This window comes from Jaculus jaculus, chromosome 1 (genome assembly GCF_020740685.1).
Source record: "Jaculus jaculus isolate mJacJac1 chromosome 1, mJacJac1.mat.Y.cur, whole genome shotgun sequence".
Classification (NCBI taxonomy): domain Eukaryota; kingdom Metazoa; phylum Chordata; class Mammalia; order Rodentia; family Dipodidae; genus Jaculus; species Jaculus jaculus.
This window is the reverse complement of record NC_059102.1, coordinates 253,876,545-253,892,127: the sequence shown is the minus strand read 5'-3', so window position 1 is coordinate 253,892,127 and position 15,583 is coordinate 253,876,545. Positions and strand designations below refer to the sequence as shown.

General features: G+C 36.2%; 1 protein-coding gene across 4 annotated transcripts in view; it reads right to left on the bottom strand.

The window, feature by feature from the left end:
* Window positions 1-15,583, bottom strand: part of Cdh8 (cadherin 8) — a 406,878-nt gene that overhangs the window by 153,630 nt on the left and 237,665 nt on the right. For all 4 annotated transcript variants that reach the window (XM_004663485.2, XM_012949876.2, XM_004663487.2 and 1 more), the window contains one exon: window positions 11,578-11,831. In XM_004663485.2, coding sequence (XP_004663542.1) covers window positions 11,578-11,831 — 254 coding nt within the window. The remainder of the gene's footprint in view (window positions 1-11,577; window positions 11,832-15,583) is intronic.

Sequence of the window (15,583 nt, the reverse complement as noted above, 5' to 3'; positions counted from 1 at the left end):
TCCATGACATTGACCCTTTTTAGGATTTGTATAACTCTTATTCTCATTTATTATGATGCTACAAACTTCAGAAAATAATTTCTAAATTGTCTCATACCCAGACATGCATTTGAAAGGCACTACAATGAGGGATACCAAATTTGGTCATAATCAGACATCGTATCCATAATGTGGTGCTAATAAATATTTGATAAAAAATATGTGAAAATCGGATTTCTCTGATTTTATTTTAACATGCAATCTTCTTAAATATTCAATATTTTTTCCTCTGCAACATTAAGTCAAATCTGATTATCCATCATCAACAGCAGGGTACAATATGTCAGGAAGGAGAAATGGAAGGAAAAATAAGGGCTTTCTTGAAATGATTTCTGTAAATGTCTCAGTAACAGATAAGGATGTCAGTATTCCCTTGTCATGATGCAAAGCAGATTTTATTTTGCTTTATGAACATAACTGTGTTAGATAGCAGTGCTCAGTCTATACAACCATCCTTGCTTCTCTCAGTATATAAGCATTATTATTAGGTTTTATTCCCTGTAGAGAACAAAGACTTCACCATTCAGATGGAGAAAATAAAAACTGTTTTTTTTTAAGCTATGTCAACACTTTTTAACCTTACTTGTGACTTTCATTCTACTTTTATGACACTAGCTCCCTTATTTTAAAATATTGTGTTAATAAATTCATCTTGATGGTTATTGATCATCAGACACCAGGTTTAACACCCAATACCACTCAGATAAAACTCAGGTAGTTGGATTTGCCAGATCAGTGATGACTTCTCAATATTTACCTGAAAGATGGCATTGAACTCTTCCAGATATGATGGCTGATGGGATGTGGAACAGACAGCTATCAATGTGAATTTAGTTAAATTTAGTTAAATGGCTTCACTACTAAAGAGGTACAGGGTCCTTGGAGTGTGACTGAGTTGTGGAACATTGACCCAGCATGTGGACTACAGTGTCCTAGATTTGACCTCTAGTAGAGCCAATCAATCAATCATCAATCAATCAATCAATACTCTATGAGGTTTTCATGATGAGTGTGGTACTGAGCTACATACACTCTCTTCAAGAAATGAAGCTGAAAAAGTGTGGGGTATGGTCAGAAGGCAGCCTAGACCAATCCTCTCCTTATGGACTCTCTAACAAGAAACCCTGACCCTAGAGGTTGTTGGAATATAAGCAGAGGAATAAGGTCTCTGCCATGTTTGCATGACCAAGGACTCCTTGGAGAATATTCATCCCAAAGAGACCTGCTAGCTTGGGTGAAGGTTTTGTCTGCACATTTGTTTATCATTCCACCATACTATTTCTGTTTACTTTTATCCACAGGCCTTTACCCCTAACATGTATCTTGCATGTCAGATTCTATCTGCATCTGAGCACAACGTGTAGTACACAGGGCTAATGCAAATAAACGCACACATAACTCTGAGTTTTACTACAGCAAAGTACAAGTTTGGGCATGAGTAAAGATCTATAAATTTCCTATGTTATTGGGAAATGCATGTAAGAGTCTATTGAATGGACAACAGCATGTGTTTTCTAAGTGAGTTTTTAAGTGGAGAAATGTCACTGAAATCATGGAATTTATTGTGACTTAGAATTTGTAGAAAATAGGGATTGGGGGTGGCAACCATCATCCTTGATTCCACATACTCCACAGAAGATCCATCATTAACAACAGAAGATGGGGAAAAAACAAGAAGATGGGATTTTCATTTCAATCCATGAAAGAAAAAAGTAAATTCTGCTCTGCCAGCAGGTAAGCATTGCAGTATCCATTAGCCTGCCCCTTTTGCCACTTGTATATGAACTTCACCTGCTTACAAGAACAAAGACAGATTTTGCTTTCAGGCACAACATGGAGTGTACTCTGTCATGGAAGGCATACTATGAAGAACCCAAGGAAATGTCAGTTCTCATCATGTGTAGCTGTTTTAATTTTTTTTAAAAAATGAATTACTACTCATTTTTTTAAGAAATATTTTAAGAATCTTATCTTAAGGCAGTTTTAGAGACAGATTGCAATCTTGAAAGGACATGGGTCCAACTGTTGAAGTTACTAATGGAAATCCAAGACCCTGTCTGAATGGTTTACAGGTTGACAAGCTTTTGTAGTCATTTCATACTGTGTCTGTCACACTTAGCAGATGTAGCAAACAGAAGAACGACAGTGGATGCATCCTAACAATACATTAGAAATATAAAAGGGGAAGACCAGATTTGGTCCACGGGTTGACCCTCGGGTTCATGTAATTCAGTCAAAATACTCATGAACAACATTGGTGCTTTTCCTTTAGTTTACTTCTGGGGAAATAAATAGAAAGCACAATTTATAGAGTCAGTAAAAGAGGGTTCAAGAGACAGCTCAATGTTAAAGACAGTGGTGGGAAAAGCCTGATGGCTCAGGTTTAATTCCACAGTACCCACATAAAACCAGATGCATAAAGTGATGCATATGTCTAGAGATTGTTAGCTGTGGCAGGAGGCCATCGGTGCATCCATTCTCTCCCTTACCTCCTATCTCTTTCTCTTTCAAGTAAACAAATAAATGCTAAAAAAGAAAAAAAAAATGATCTGTAGTTTGTTCAAGACAAGTGCCATGCTATTTTCAGTGCTGGCCAAGTCAAAATCTGGAGTACAATTCTGCATGGGAGCTTGGGTGCCTTGCCTCACTTCCACATGACACTGTGTACTCGAGATGTTCTGCAAAGCAAAACAACCTTCCTTGATGAAATGTGTAGTTCCCAGTCTCTCTTTGAAAGTGTATTGCGCCTTGGCAAATTCACTTCCATGAGGGGTCCTAGATGAGAGAAATTGGGAGTTCAAGCTGATGGGACCAGAGTGGTCTGATATTCTGAGAGCACCTTTAGGAAAGATTTGCTGATGCAGAAGGACAGAGCACACTTGTTTTTCAAATTCAGCCAGATCAAATGTACTTTGGTAATATATATAAAAAAAAAAAGTGTTTCGTTAAACATTGGTATGGAGCCTCTCTATGGAAAATTTATGGAATGATACAATTTTGTGCTGACTGCAAGTGAAGATGCTATTTAGAGACACACATAATGAAATAAATCCCTTAGTTATGAACCAGTTATTATATTTCACTGAATTCCAACTGTTTCTTCCTCACTGCTTAATCTTATTTTAGCTATTGTTATTATGCCTAAAGAAAACATTTTAGCATTTTTTCACATGCACTTTGAGAATCAAAAATTCCATCTTCAAGTTCTCAGCTTTTTGCCTCTAATTGCTCTACTGGTTGCTATAACTGTCTTAATAAATAATATTGTTTGAGTTATATTAGTCCCAGATTTCTATCTATTTATTATTTCTCTGAGAAAAGTTTTTTTTTGTTTTGTTTTTTGTTTTTTTGTTAGAGTAGAAGAAAGAAAGGAAGAAGAGAATAAAATTTATAAGAAAAAGCTTTCTACCTTCTAAATAAGTACCAGGTTCTTTATATGGTGATGTATTTCCACTTCAATATCATTGCATATCTGTTGTTGTCTCTACTCAGATTTCCTTGGGAAGATATTTCCCCTTCATGTCAGTAAAGATACATAATCTGATTTTATTGGTTATCCCAATGTATTTTGCCTGAAAGGATGATAATTAGGCTAACTGTGAAAGGCTGGGCTTTCCCATAGTTGCTTAGACAGCTTTCTTACTAAGATACATGCACATGAAGGCACAAAGTATTATAGCTATAAACATTTCCTAGAAAACTGTGAATTCAGTTTGTATAACTTATCAAACAGATTAACACATAAGTGAACAAATTAATGTAAACAAATGAATGACTGTGTGAATACATGACATTGCATATTGAATTAGTCACAGCCAGTTGAGTTAGGTGCAAGAAGTTTTGGTAAATAACATTGGAAGAGTTGGCACTTTTAAATTAGAAGGCTATCAAACTTTTATCTGAATAAATTAATAAAAATATTAAATAAATCACATTATCACATTTTAATTACTGAAAAATACTGGGTTCTAGTGTCTAGACCATATACACTGTTGGTAGGAATGAAACACCCCAATTATTGTGAAAAACAATATAGATATTTTACAAAAAATGAAAACTAGATCTTATCATCTAATAAACCAAAAATAACTAAAATGACTATCTCAAAGAGTTGTTAGAATTTCCATACATATTGAAATACTTGTCAGAATATATAACAACATAGGACCTTGATGTCACTATCATAAATGCTACTCACAAAGCTATAAATGTTGCGTGAATACACTTATTTGAAATAGTAACATTTTTAACCTCTTATCACAAAAGCGTTTGCTACAGAAATAGAAGAAAGTAGAAATAAGAAATTATAATGAACTTGCCTAATTTTACATATGCAGCATTGTACATCTCAGAATCAGTGGTTATACACCCATATACACACCCAATTACACACAAGAAGTAGCAACCCACTTAAAATTGGAAATATTGCAAGAATGAGGAGGAAATTTGTCAAAGTATATTCTATGATTAAATTAACACCATGTTCTATAGAGTCAGAAAAATTTTGTATTTATCATCCCTGGAAATTATGACTGTAAGGAGTGTTTCCATGAAAAGAGCTTATTCACAGCAGGGCTAGTGACTAGGAAGAGATTAAAAACGCCAGAATGCCAGGAGGAAAGTAACATCACAATGCTCTCACGCTGAGTGGGCACTTGTGGTTAAGAGGGAATTAGAACAAAAGAATACGTAGCCACTGTGTTCATGTGTCAAAGTCCTATTCTGCTAAGTGGTTATCATTCGGACTGGTAAGTTAAGCAGCTATTGTCAACCTACTGAGTATGAATGTTCTGAAAGCAACAGAGTCAATGATCTTAGAAACAGCTATGTATAATCTTAGTCCCATGGTCACACCCAATAAAGATTTGAGATAAACTTACTGGGAGTGAAAAAAAAAATGGGCCGTGGGTCCTATAAATGAAATCATTGATATATTTAAAATCTGTTTATGTTCTAGGTATTTTACCTTAAATGTGAAGAATATCCTGCATCTAACACCCTCTGAGTGTGGTTGTCACAATGTACGGGTTTGGCAAACTTCAAAAGTCACCATCCGGTACAATATTTTGTAACTCAGTAGAGCACCATGGTCATATTGGATAGTGATAGGAAGAAACTTGACTTTGGATCCTCTCTTACAAACTTCTAATATACCTTCCCTTCATGCATACACAACTCATCCTTTAGAGTTTTATGTTGCTAGGCATAAAACAGAAATCTTACTAACCACATATGGACTTTAGGATACAGTTGAGTCATCAAATAAAAATAACCTGGATTCCACATTCATTTGCCAGAATATTCTATAATTCACAGTTAGTAGTGACAAGCTTATAAAAAACTAGTGAGGTACTGGAAAGATGGTGTTTCTCTGCAAAGCCAAAGAATGCAGGTTTGATTCCCCTGGACCCACATAAGCCAGATGCACAAAGGGACACACACATCTGAAATTCGTTTGCAGTGGTTGGAGCCTTAACATGCCCATTATCTCTCTCTCTCACTTTCTCTCTCCCTCTTTTTCTCTGTCAAATAAATAAAAATAAAATATTACAAAAGAAAAAAATAAAAGAGCCGGGCGTGGTGGCACACGCCTTTAATCCCAGCACTCGGGAGGCAGAGGTAGGAGGATCACCATGAGTTAAAGGCCACCCTGAGACTACAGAGTTAATTCCAGGTCAGCCTGGACCAGAGTGAAAACCTACCTCAAAAAAACAAAACAAACAAAAAAAAAAAAAGTAGTGAAATGGGCAGAAAAGATGGCTCAGTTGTTAAGCTGCTTGCCTGCTAAACTTAACAACCCTGGCCTGATTTACAAGTACCAGATGCATAAAGTGGTGCCTGCATCTGGAGCTCATTTTCAGTGGCTGAAGGCCATGATGCACCTATTTTCTCTCTTTGTCTCCATCTCTTTCCATTCCCTCGCTCTCTCTGTCTTTTCTCTGTCTCTTTATACATGAAAATAAATAAATAAATAAATAAAGGCAGTGAGAAAGAAGAAGGTATATTATTCTGCATAGAGCTATCCACCTTCAGTAGAAGAATCTCTACTCAAATAGCTAATAGATTTTAATTTAAATATATATTTATAATTGGTTGTACCTTAACTCATATTAACAAGGAATTCTACATGCTACATGGCACATTATTTTATTAAATAACTTCATTTATTCACCAACATGCCTGGTGCAGAACATACTATCATTTCATACATATAAGGAAACTGAGTCACAGACAACTCTAGAAAACCACAGTCATACTAAAGCACTAGTGACAATATTTTTATTAAGCCTATGTTCAAAATGAATCACCATTAAATAATTTATATGTAATTATATTATATATTACTTAGTGACAAGAAAGATTGAAAATAAGTAAAATGTTACTGCAAGGAAGATAATATCATCATGTATTTTGCTAAAGTTATTGTTCATATTCTTATGGAAGGGAAATTTTAAACATATTTATGAATAAAGATATAGAGATAGATATAAGAACTTCAAATTACACGTTATTTCTATGTGTTCAGAAAGAAAATCTCACAAGAAGCCCATGAAGAAGAAAATGAATACATGTTGTAACATGATAGATTCTGTTTTCTTTGCTGTATGGCAAAGAAAATCTCCTGAGATATGGATACATTCTTGATAGCATGTGATATACAATAGTCCCTACAAGAAAATCATACATAATTATGTATGACCTCATAAGTCCTGAATATCAATTCATAGTTACCTTTACAAAGAACATATCACTCTAAGGCTGTTTGCTAGGGTCATAAGGAACTGTACTGTCCTGTATAGTTGAGAAATGTTATTTTCTAGTTACATTAACCATGTGTGCAGACAGAGAATAGCTATTACCCATAAGCCTGACAGGAAGAGAAATACACTGCAGAAATGAAGAGCAGATGTTAAAGAAAGCACTGGGTGATTTTTACAATGTCATGTGATGCCAATGTGCCTGCTGCCAGGACCATGTGGGATCCACCTACTCACTATCCATCAAAGGCCATCGCAAATGCTTCTAAACAGTGCCTGTCCCTTCTTAGAATGGATACTAGATTTTTAGGAGCTAGTGTTTGCCTGACAGCTATCAGATGGGCTGCTACGTCTATGCCGTCAGTTCATACTTGATCTATCCTTCTCTTCCTGCTAACACAGCCACATATCCCTTGTAGTGGGCCTGGAAAATGACATGATCTAAGCTGGACCATTGCTACTGAACAGCCTCTAGCTTCCTCTCCATGTCATTCTCCAAACAGTGACAAGGATAGAAATGATAATCTTCAGTTCAAATGAGAATCACAGCTTGACTCCCTACGAAATGAAATTGTTATCAGTAAATCTCTGTTTTTCCATGAGGATAATAGATAGATTATAAAATGTGGAAATCCTGTGGGAATTTGTGAACTTGGATTTAAAACTATCTCTGCAATTGACAGTAACTTTCACAACACATAAAACTCCTCAGATCTCACCCCTGGCAGTTTGAGAACATGTCTCATTACAGTAAATTTATTCTCACTTTGCAATGGATACCACATTTTCAATAAATACATGATTATGTCAACATCTGAAACCCTGTTCCAAAATCTCTGGGTTTGGCAGTTCCTGGGGCCTAATCTGCTACATTCATTTATAAGAGTAGAGTCTAGTCATATCAAAGGTCAAAATGAGCCCTCTGCATGGCTTGTCAGAGAAGCCAGTCTTATTTACCCCATCACACTCTGTCTCATACTTGAAGACTAAAAAAAAAAAAAGCAAAATGTCCTTCTTGAAAAAAAGAAGAATCATAGAATCATAGAAACAAGCGTATTTATTTACCCTTTTATTCATTTAACCACCCAACCAATAACCACTACAGTATCTATTCATATAAACATTATACCATAAAGCCATTGTGTGACCTCATTATATATTCAGAAGGTGGATACCCACATCAACTTACTTTTCTAGGTACTTTCTGTCCTTAAATTTCATACTTGACCTTTACACACTTATATAAATACAACCAAGTGATAGATGTTTCCTATGTCTATTGAATATGAGTATCCTTTGGAATTAGAATGAGCAGTAAACCATTTGTCAACTTCTCAAGTACAAGAATACATTCTTATAGGGTTTACTCTTCTGCAAAAACAAAAAAATGCAAAACAAATGTTTTGTATCAGTATGGGATTATTACCTAAAATTTAGCTATATATTGTGTTTTAAATAGTTTTCCTTTGGATCTGAAAATAGTTCCTTTATGTGGAATCTTATATTATTTGGGGTGTTGACAACTATGCAGAGGGTAGGTATTTGAAAAGAAGCTCCCCAATATATTAGTGTTATATTAGTTTGTAGGTTGGATCTGCAGCCACGTGGCTGGAGGAGGTACCACTAGGCAGGTGTGGTGGTGGGTTTGAAATTCCAATCTAAAGATATGCAAAGTGCCTAGTTCAACCTGGAGTTTCTAAACTGTGCTGTATTGTGTGGTTTTTGGCTTGGGATTCTCTTTCTCTCTGCTTGGACCTGTGAAGGCAGGCCAGCTTCTTCTGCCATTATGGAACTTCCCCTGGATCTGAAAGCTTCAATAAATGACTTCCTCCATAACTCTGCCTGGTCTGGAAGTTCATCTCAGCAAAGCTTAAGCTGTCTGCTACATAAATTGTTACCAGGAGTAGGGTGAGATGAATCGGACCCTATGGATTTTCATCTTTTGTAACTTTAGTTCCAAAGGAACGGGCATAGTCTTGGTACTTGCAACTGAAGACACCATCTAGAGTGGTAAGCCAAGTTTTATGGACTATTCTGATGAAAGTTTGAGAACGTTAAGTTCAGCTAGAGTTGTATTTACAGGCTTAGCTTATGAACTTGGAGTGGAGGCTTGGCTTCTGAGCTTTCTAAGGGGAAAAAACAGAAAAGAACTTTGTTGAAACCATGCTACTGGCATAAGGGCTGGCTGCATTCTGCTATGCAGTCCCAAAGAGTTTGATTGAGGTTAAATTTGTAAAGGACTTCTCTGCATGGGTAAAGATATTGGATGGAAAGATTTAAGAGTTTAAGTTGGAAAACTTCAATCAGGTTAAAATTACAGGCACTGAGACTGGTTTTAAGTTACTGAATCTGCTATTATAAAACACATTAGAAATATTAAGGAAGATGGCCCAACTGCCTTATATTAAAACAATGGAAAAGATGCCTGAGAAAGGACTTAAAAATACAAACTCTTTAGAAAAGAGTTAATTAGAGAAGGAACCTGCTTTTCAAGGTTATGATTTCATCCCTAAATTAAGAATGTGGCTGTGTCCTGTACACCTGGTATTAGTTTTAAAAGCATAGAGACTGCATGGAGTGGTCATAAATTACACATGGTTCCAGGAGCCACTGCTGAGGGGTGGCATGTAGCAGAACATCATGCCCTGATAGGCTGATGGAGCGTTTGTAATATGCACTATGGTTTACATGAAGACCCAAAGATGTTTTGGATATACCAGGACTATGCAAATGCTACTATAGAGTACAATGTGGGCCTGGTATGTAAGTTTTCCATGGCTACTCTTCCCAGTTGCAGTCACTGGTTAAGATTAAACTTGAACTACAGATGCTTTACACTTGTTTGATGGTTGCTGACTTTATATTGTTCTAGTCTCTCCTTCCTATGCCTTATACCAGTTCAAAATGTTTATTCTGTACCTTTATATGTTGAAAGTATTTCACTTGTTTGATTTTACAGGACTTGTGGCTAAGAGAAAATTTAAATCTCAAAAAAGACCTAGGAATTTGAAAATATCTTAAGTTGGTCAAGACTGTGGGGACTTTTGAAATTGAACTGAAAACAATTCACAATGTGTGATGGCTTTAAATCTATTGGGGGCCAGGAGTGGAATGTGGTAGTTTGAATAGATGGCCTCCAATATATTCAGTGTTTTATTACTTTGCAGTTTAGATCTGCAGCCACCTGGCTATGAAATGTGTAATTGGGCAGATCTTGTAGTGGGATTGAAATTAAAATCTAGAAATATGCAAAGTGTCTAGATCCACCTGGAATTTCTAAAGTGTGCTATATGATATGGTTTTTGGTTTGTGGTTTCTCTTTCTGCTTGGACTTATGATAATAGGCCAGCTTCTTCTGCCCTTATGGAACTTCCCCTTGATCTCAAAGCTTCAAGAAATACCTTCCTCCATAACTGTGCCTGGCCTGGAAGTTCATTTCAGTGAACCTAAAGGTGTCTGCTACACAAGGTTTACCTCTCAGCCTCAACAATGTCAACAACTTGGTAGATAGTGGGAACTTTCACGTGAATGGACCTTAAAAAAAAAGTAGGCAAAGCAGCAGTAAGTGGCTGGGAGCAACTGTCAATTCATTTATTTTTATTTATTATTTATTTAACACTGCCATACATGAACATTTCCTCCTCCTCCCTCTTTCTCTCTCTCTCACTTGTTCTTTCTCCTTCTTTCCATCCTTCTCTTCCTCTATCACCTTAACCATCCTTTCCCCTTTCCCCTTCTTTTACTTTTTTCCTCATGCAACAAATATAAGACTATTTGAAATTCACAGTCAAACTCATCATTAACTAATACTTCATCCTTGGAGGCCAGCATAGAGTTTTAGTGAGTTCTCAAATGAAAGCTATTTAGCTTTAGCACCTGTACTGTCATTTAGTGACTAGTAAAAGACAAAATATGTGTATCATTCAACAGGAAAAACATAGACTGGAGTCTCATTTTGTTCTTTATAAGTTATGTGCATACTCAGTGTATAAACAGCCATGTTGGTATCATTGTTAGCCTCCTCCTTGTCCTCCCCCCTCTGAAGAGACCCTTGTTATTGGGGATTATGGGTTGTGCATTGTGGGGGTAGCCATCAGTTAAAGCAGGAAAACTTCAATAAAGATCATTTTCCATATTGGGAAAAATTCTGTTCAAGAAACATATGAACAAAAGGCCTGTTTAAAAGACACCAAAAAGTTTTTCTCTAAAAAAAGACCAGACCGATATGATGATCTATCAGAAATACCCATGAACTGAGAACAAGATAATTTCAAAACCAAACACCTAACAAAGAAATAAGATAAGGACTTCCTAATACACTGACCCAGTGGTCTCCTGGCTCTAAATTCTAACATATAATTTATAATTGTCACAGGTTATAGACAAAGCCCTGGTAATGATTATGTAATACTGAAAATAATAAAGTAGAAAGCAAAAAAAAAAAAAAATCACCCACATGTGTTACAAAACACTTGCAATTTTGTATTTCCCTCCTATCCAGAGCTACTATAATGTGATTCATTCTGATGGCCCTGTCTCCAGGCACTGTATGTGTTGCTTTTAGTAGCCGACATTTAACACACACACAGACACACAGACACAGACACACACACACACACACACACACAGAGAGAGAGAGAGAGAGAGAGAGAGAGAGAGAGAGAGAGAGATTATGTGAGCATACACCAATAGTAGAGAGGTAGATTGTGTACATAATTGCATTTCTTGCAGATTTACTTGTCATTGAAGACAGCCGTTATTTCATGTAAAGGAGAAATACCTTATAGGGCTAGAAGTGATGTCTGGGTCCCGAGCTGTCACTTGCCCAATCACAGAGTTCAGTGCAGCATTCTCATGAACTTCAAGGAGATATGTTGGTGAAGAGAAGACTGGGGGCTCATCAGCATCCTCCACAACAATTTTGACTGTTGCCGTGTCTTTAAAAGGTCCCCTGCCACTGAAACGTGGGTCAATATGAATGTTGGCTGCCTCTACTTTCAGTGTATAGGATTTTTTGGTCTCAAAGTCCAGAGGCTGTTAAGAAATGACAAAGATGAATGTTTCTCACTAATAGCCAGAGCATCAAGAAGGAATGAGCACCATGCTGATGGACGAAAGGTGTGCACATTTCAGCCCATTTGTGACTCTTAATAGGATCCACTCCACCAGATTCAACTGGTATGTTGTACAGGAATATATATATATATATATATATATATATTATACAAGCTCAGAGAATCTAATCTCCTGTTGTTTTGTTTCACTTATTTCACTTGGAATTCACAAAGTATTCACAGACATGAATTGTACCATCAAAATTTCACTTCAAAGTCATAATAAAATTTTACTAGTGATGACATGAACTGCATCCTAATCAGCTGGTTAATCGGACCTCTGCTGGGAAGAGATAAGGCAGCATCGGCCACAATCTCAACACTGGAAAAATATTTTATCAATTCAGCAATAGTGCATGAAATGTAAAGGATGAGAAACAATCATTGTTTAGTCCAAGGAGATGTTACAATGCATAATTTAGCACTAATCCCAACAAAGAAGGTTTTATTTCATTTCCAAATCATTGCTATTCTATGAATCAGGAAGCTGAAATGATATTTACTATTTTTATGGCATTCTTATAAGATCTATATTATTAGTGCTGTGTTACAGAGAAGGTGGGCATACAAAGAGGTAAACAGTGGATATAAGTGTTTACATTTGGAAGGATGATGGTGACACAAAAATATAAAACTAAGTCTGATTGTGTACCCACTAACATTTAAAAACCATTTAAAATCACCTCATTGCACTGTTACTGACAATAATTCTGAAATGCTAATAAGTGATTCCTTAAGAGTCCATAAGACTTTTGTAAATGACCCTAGTAAAAGGAAGTGGGAGAAAAAAATACATTCTGCTTATGTAAATCAGAAGCCCATCTGCATCAGAATCCTCCTAAACAAATTCTTGGCAATTTATAATTCTCCAGATTTCAGGAATGCAAGTCTGTCAAGATGCAAGGAGATAGTTCATGTCTGCATTACAATTTCTCACAAGACACAGAACTTTAAATCTGCAATGCAGATTGTGAAAAAAAAATGTTAAAAGCTGCAACACAAACCAGCAGCAGTAGTCTTTCAGACCTCGTGTGCAAGCTGAAATATATATTCTTATTTTGAAAATGTTTGTTGATTTTATATTTGAATACAAATATAACTGGACTTAAGCTTTCTCTCTCAATATTTTCTAGTAAGCAATGCAGAAATGCTTGCCTGTGGATGCTGACATAACCAGGCACAGGCGCTTGCTCATGAAAAGAGCTAAGATGAGCACATGAACTGTTCATCTTGTAATTTCAGGTTCTTCTCAAATGTGGCTCACATTATATTATTTTTTAAATTATACTTGAAATAGGAAAATAATTATAGTATACATTTTAAGGCACAATGTGATGCTGTTATGTATGTATACATTTTAGACAGATTATATCAAACCAATTAATATATCCATCACCACATCAACATTAACAACATTAACAGTTTACAAGGGAGAGGAATATTAGAAATCAATTACTCTAACAATGTTGAAACACACAAATATAGTATTATCTATCCATGGTTTCCATGATATACAAAATGATGCTAGAACTTCTCCAGTCTGGATATTTGATCAACATGGTCTCTATCTCCATCCCTCCTGCTCTGTCACTTCCCACAGCCTCTAGAAACATCTCCTCAGTATTGTTCCAGTAATAAATTCTTGGTTTCTCTCATAGAGGCTGCTGGGCCCAATATGTGTCTGAAAGAGAAACTAAGTTCCCTGCACCTTGTTCCATCATTTGTCTTGGCAGTATTCTCACACCAGGACTTTCCCCTGCACAAAGTCTGACTCATTTTTTGTTTAATTATTGGCTTAACATAATGACAATGGGCTCAAACATACCCGTTTGTCCTTAGAATTTGATGACACAAAAAGTGAGCCAATGAACTGTAGAAATTCTTCTCATAAACTGTTCTCTAACATACATTCATATGTTTCATGGTAGCAAGGTGGATAGCATGACTCCCTATTTATGAATAGCAAAGGAAGACATCATAGCAAAAGGATAATTGTTTTAGTTTATGCAAGCACCTTAAGGCAACACATGGTAGTCATTTATATTCTCAATAAAAATGGCATTCACAATTGTTAGCCAAGGAAAATGTAGCTCTGAGTTATTTCATAATAGACATGAGAATAATGGTAGTATAGTCTCTTAAAATGGAGATATGTTATGTGTTTGCATGTGTACATGTGTGTACATGCATGACTGTATGCATGTGTGAATTCCTTATGAAAACATTAGATGTTTTCTTTAGTGGCTATCATTTTCTGAGGTCAAATTACTCCTGAATGTGGAGTTCCTTAATTCAGCTGGACTAGCTAGCTATCTAGCCCCAGTAATTCACCTGTCTCCACCTTGCCAGTTCTGATATTACAGGCATGCACCAAAAGGCAGGCTTTTACATGGATTCTGAGGATCTGAGCTCAGGTGAGTCATTAAATAATACCTCTTGAATAGGGAAGTCTAAGAGCAGACTGAATGCAAGTACATTTTTGTAGTGCCAAAACAGAACCGAGGTCCTGGTGCATACTAGGCAAACATTCCTGTTGAGCTGCATCTTCAGCACAGAACTTTGGTTGACATTATGGAATCCTACAGTAAGCTTAAGTTCATTTCAATTTCATGTTGATTAAGACAGAAGTTTAAAATGTCATTATCAAAATGGTTAGTGCTTAGCAGTTAAGCACTTGCCTGTGAAGCCTAAGGGTCCTGGTTTGAGGCTTAATTCCCCAGGATCCACGTTACCCAGATGAACAAGGGGGCACATGCATCTGGAGTTCATTTGCAGTGGCTGGAGGGTCTGGTGCACCCATTCTCTCTCTCTCTCTTCTCTCTCCCTTTTCTCTATCTGTCACTCTCAAATAAATAAATAAAAATAAACCAAAAATAATTTAATTTTTTTTTAATTTCATTGCCTTCTGATAGTATGGTCCACAATCTATTATGTTATTTATAAAAAAGAAAATCTACTTGTAAAATAGCTTCTCACCTTCCTCCCAATAAAGATATGAAGAATGATACTAAACAAATTATCATGTAGTTCATGATGAATACAATGTAGTGTTCTATTGTGGAAGCTTCATGCCCATAAAATAATGATTATTTTTCAATAAATATACTTCTTATGAACACAGAGTTCATGATAAGAAACAAATGGGAAGTAATATTCAGAATATTTTTTTATATCTATCATAAAATGTATTAGTCAAACAGCCTCAAGTTAACATTATTTTAAAGACAAGTCTTTCTAGTCTTTCTTCAGTGGTAGCATCACACCAAGAACAAGGAAATAATGAGATTTACTTCCACTAATGCAGGATGAATGGTCCATGGTTTAGGATAGCCTGGGGTAGCAAGGTTACTTTTGCTCTTTGCACACCATGGCTACCCAGGAAAGCTGATCCAAACATTCTGATTATTTTTGAATTTCCCTCAATTTTCAAGAAAGACTTAGGGAAATGTCAAAGTATTTTTGGAAGATATTTCAGGAAGCAAGAGAGCAAAAAGAGGAGAGTTGTATAGGGAAAGACTGAAATTTATGAAATTTGTCACATCTGTGGGGCACCTGCATTTTTCTCCACTGAGAATCCTCTTAAACTGTAAGTGATAGTCACTTGTTAGATTTTTCAAACAGCAAAAGCTATCCATCTCTGCTGAACGTTGGGTAAGGACTACCTTCAGGCCA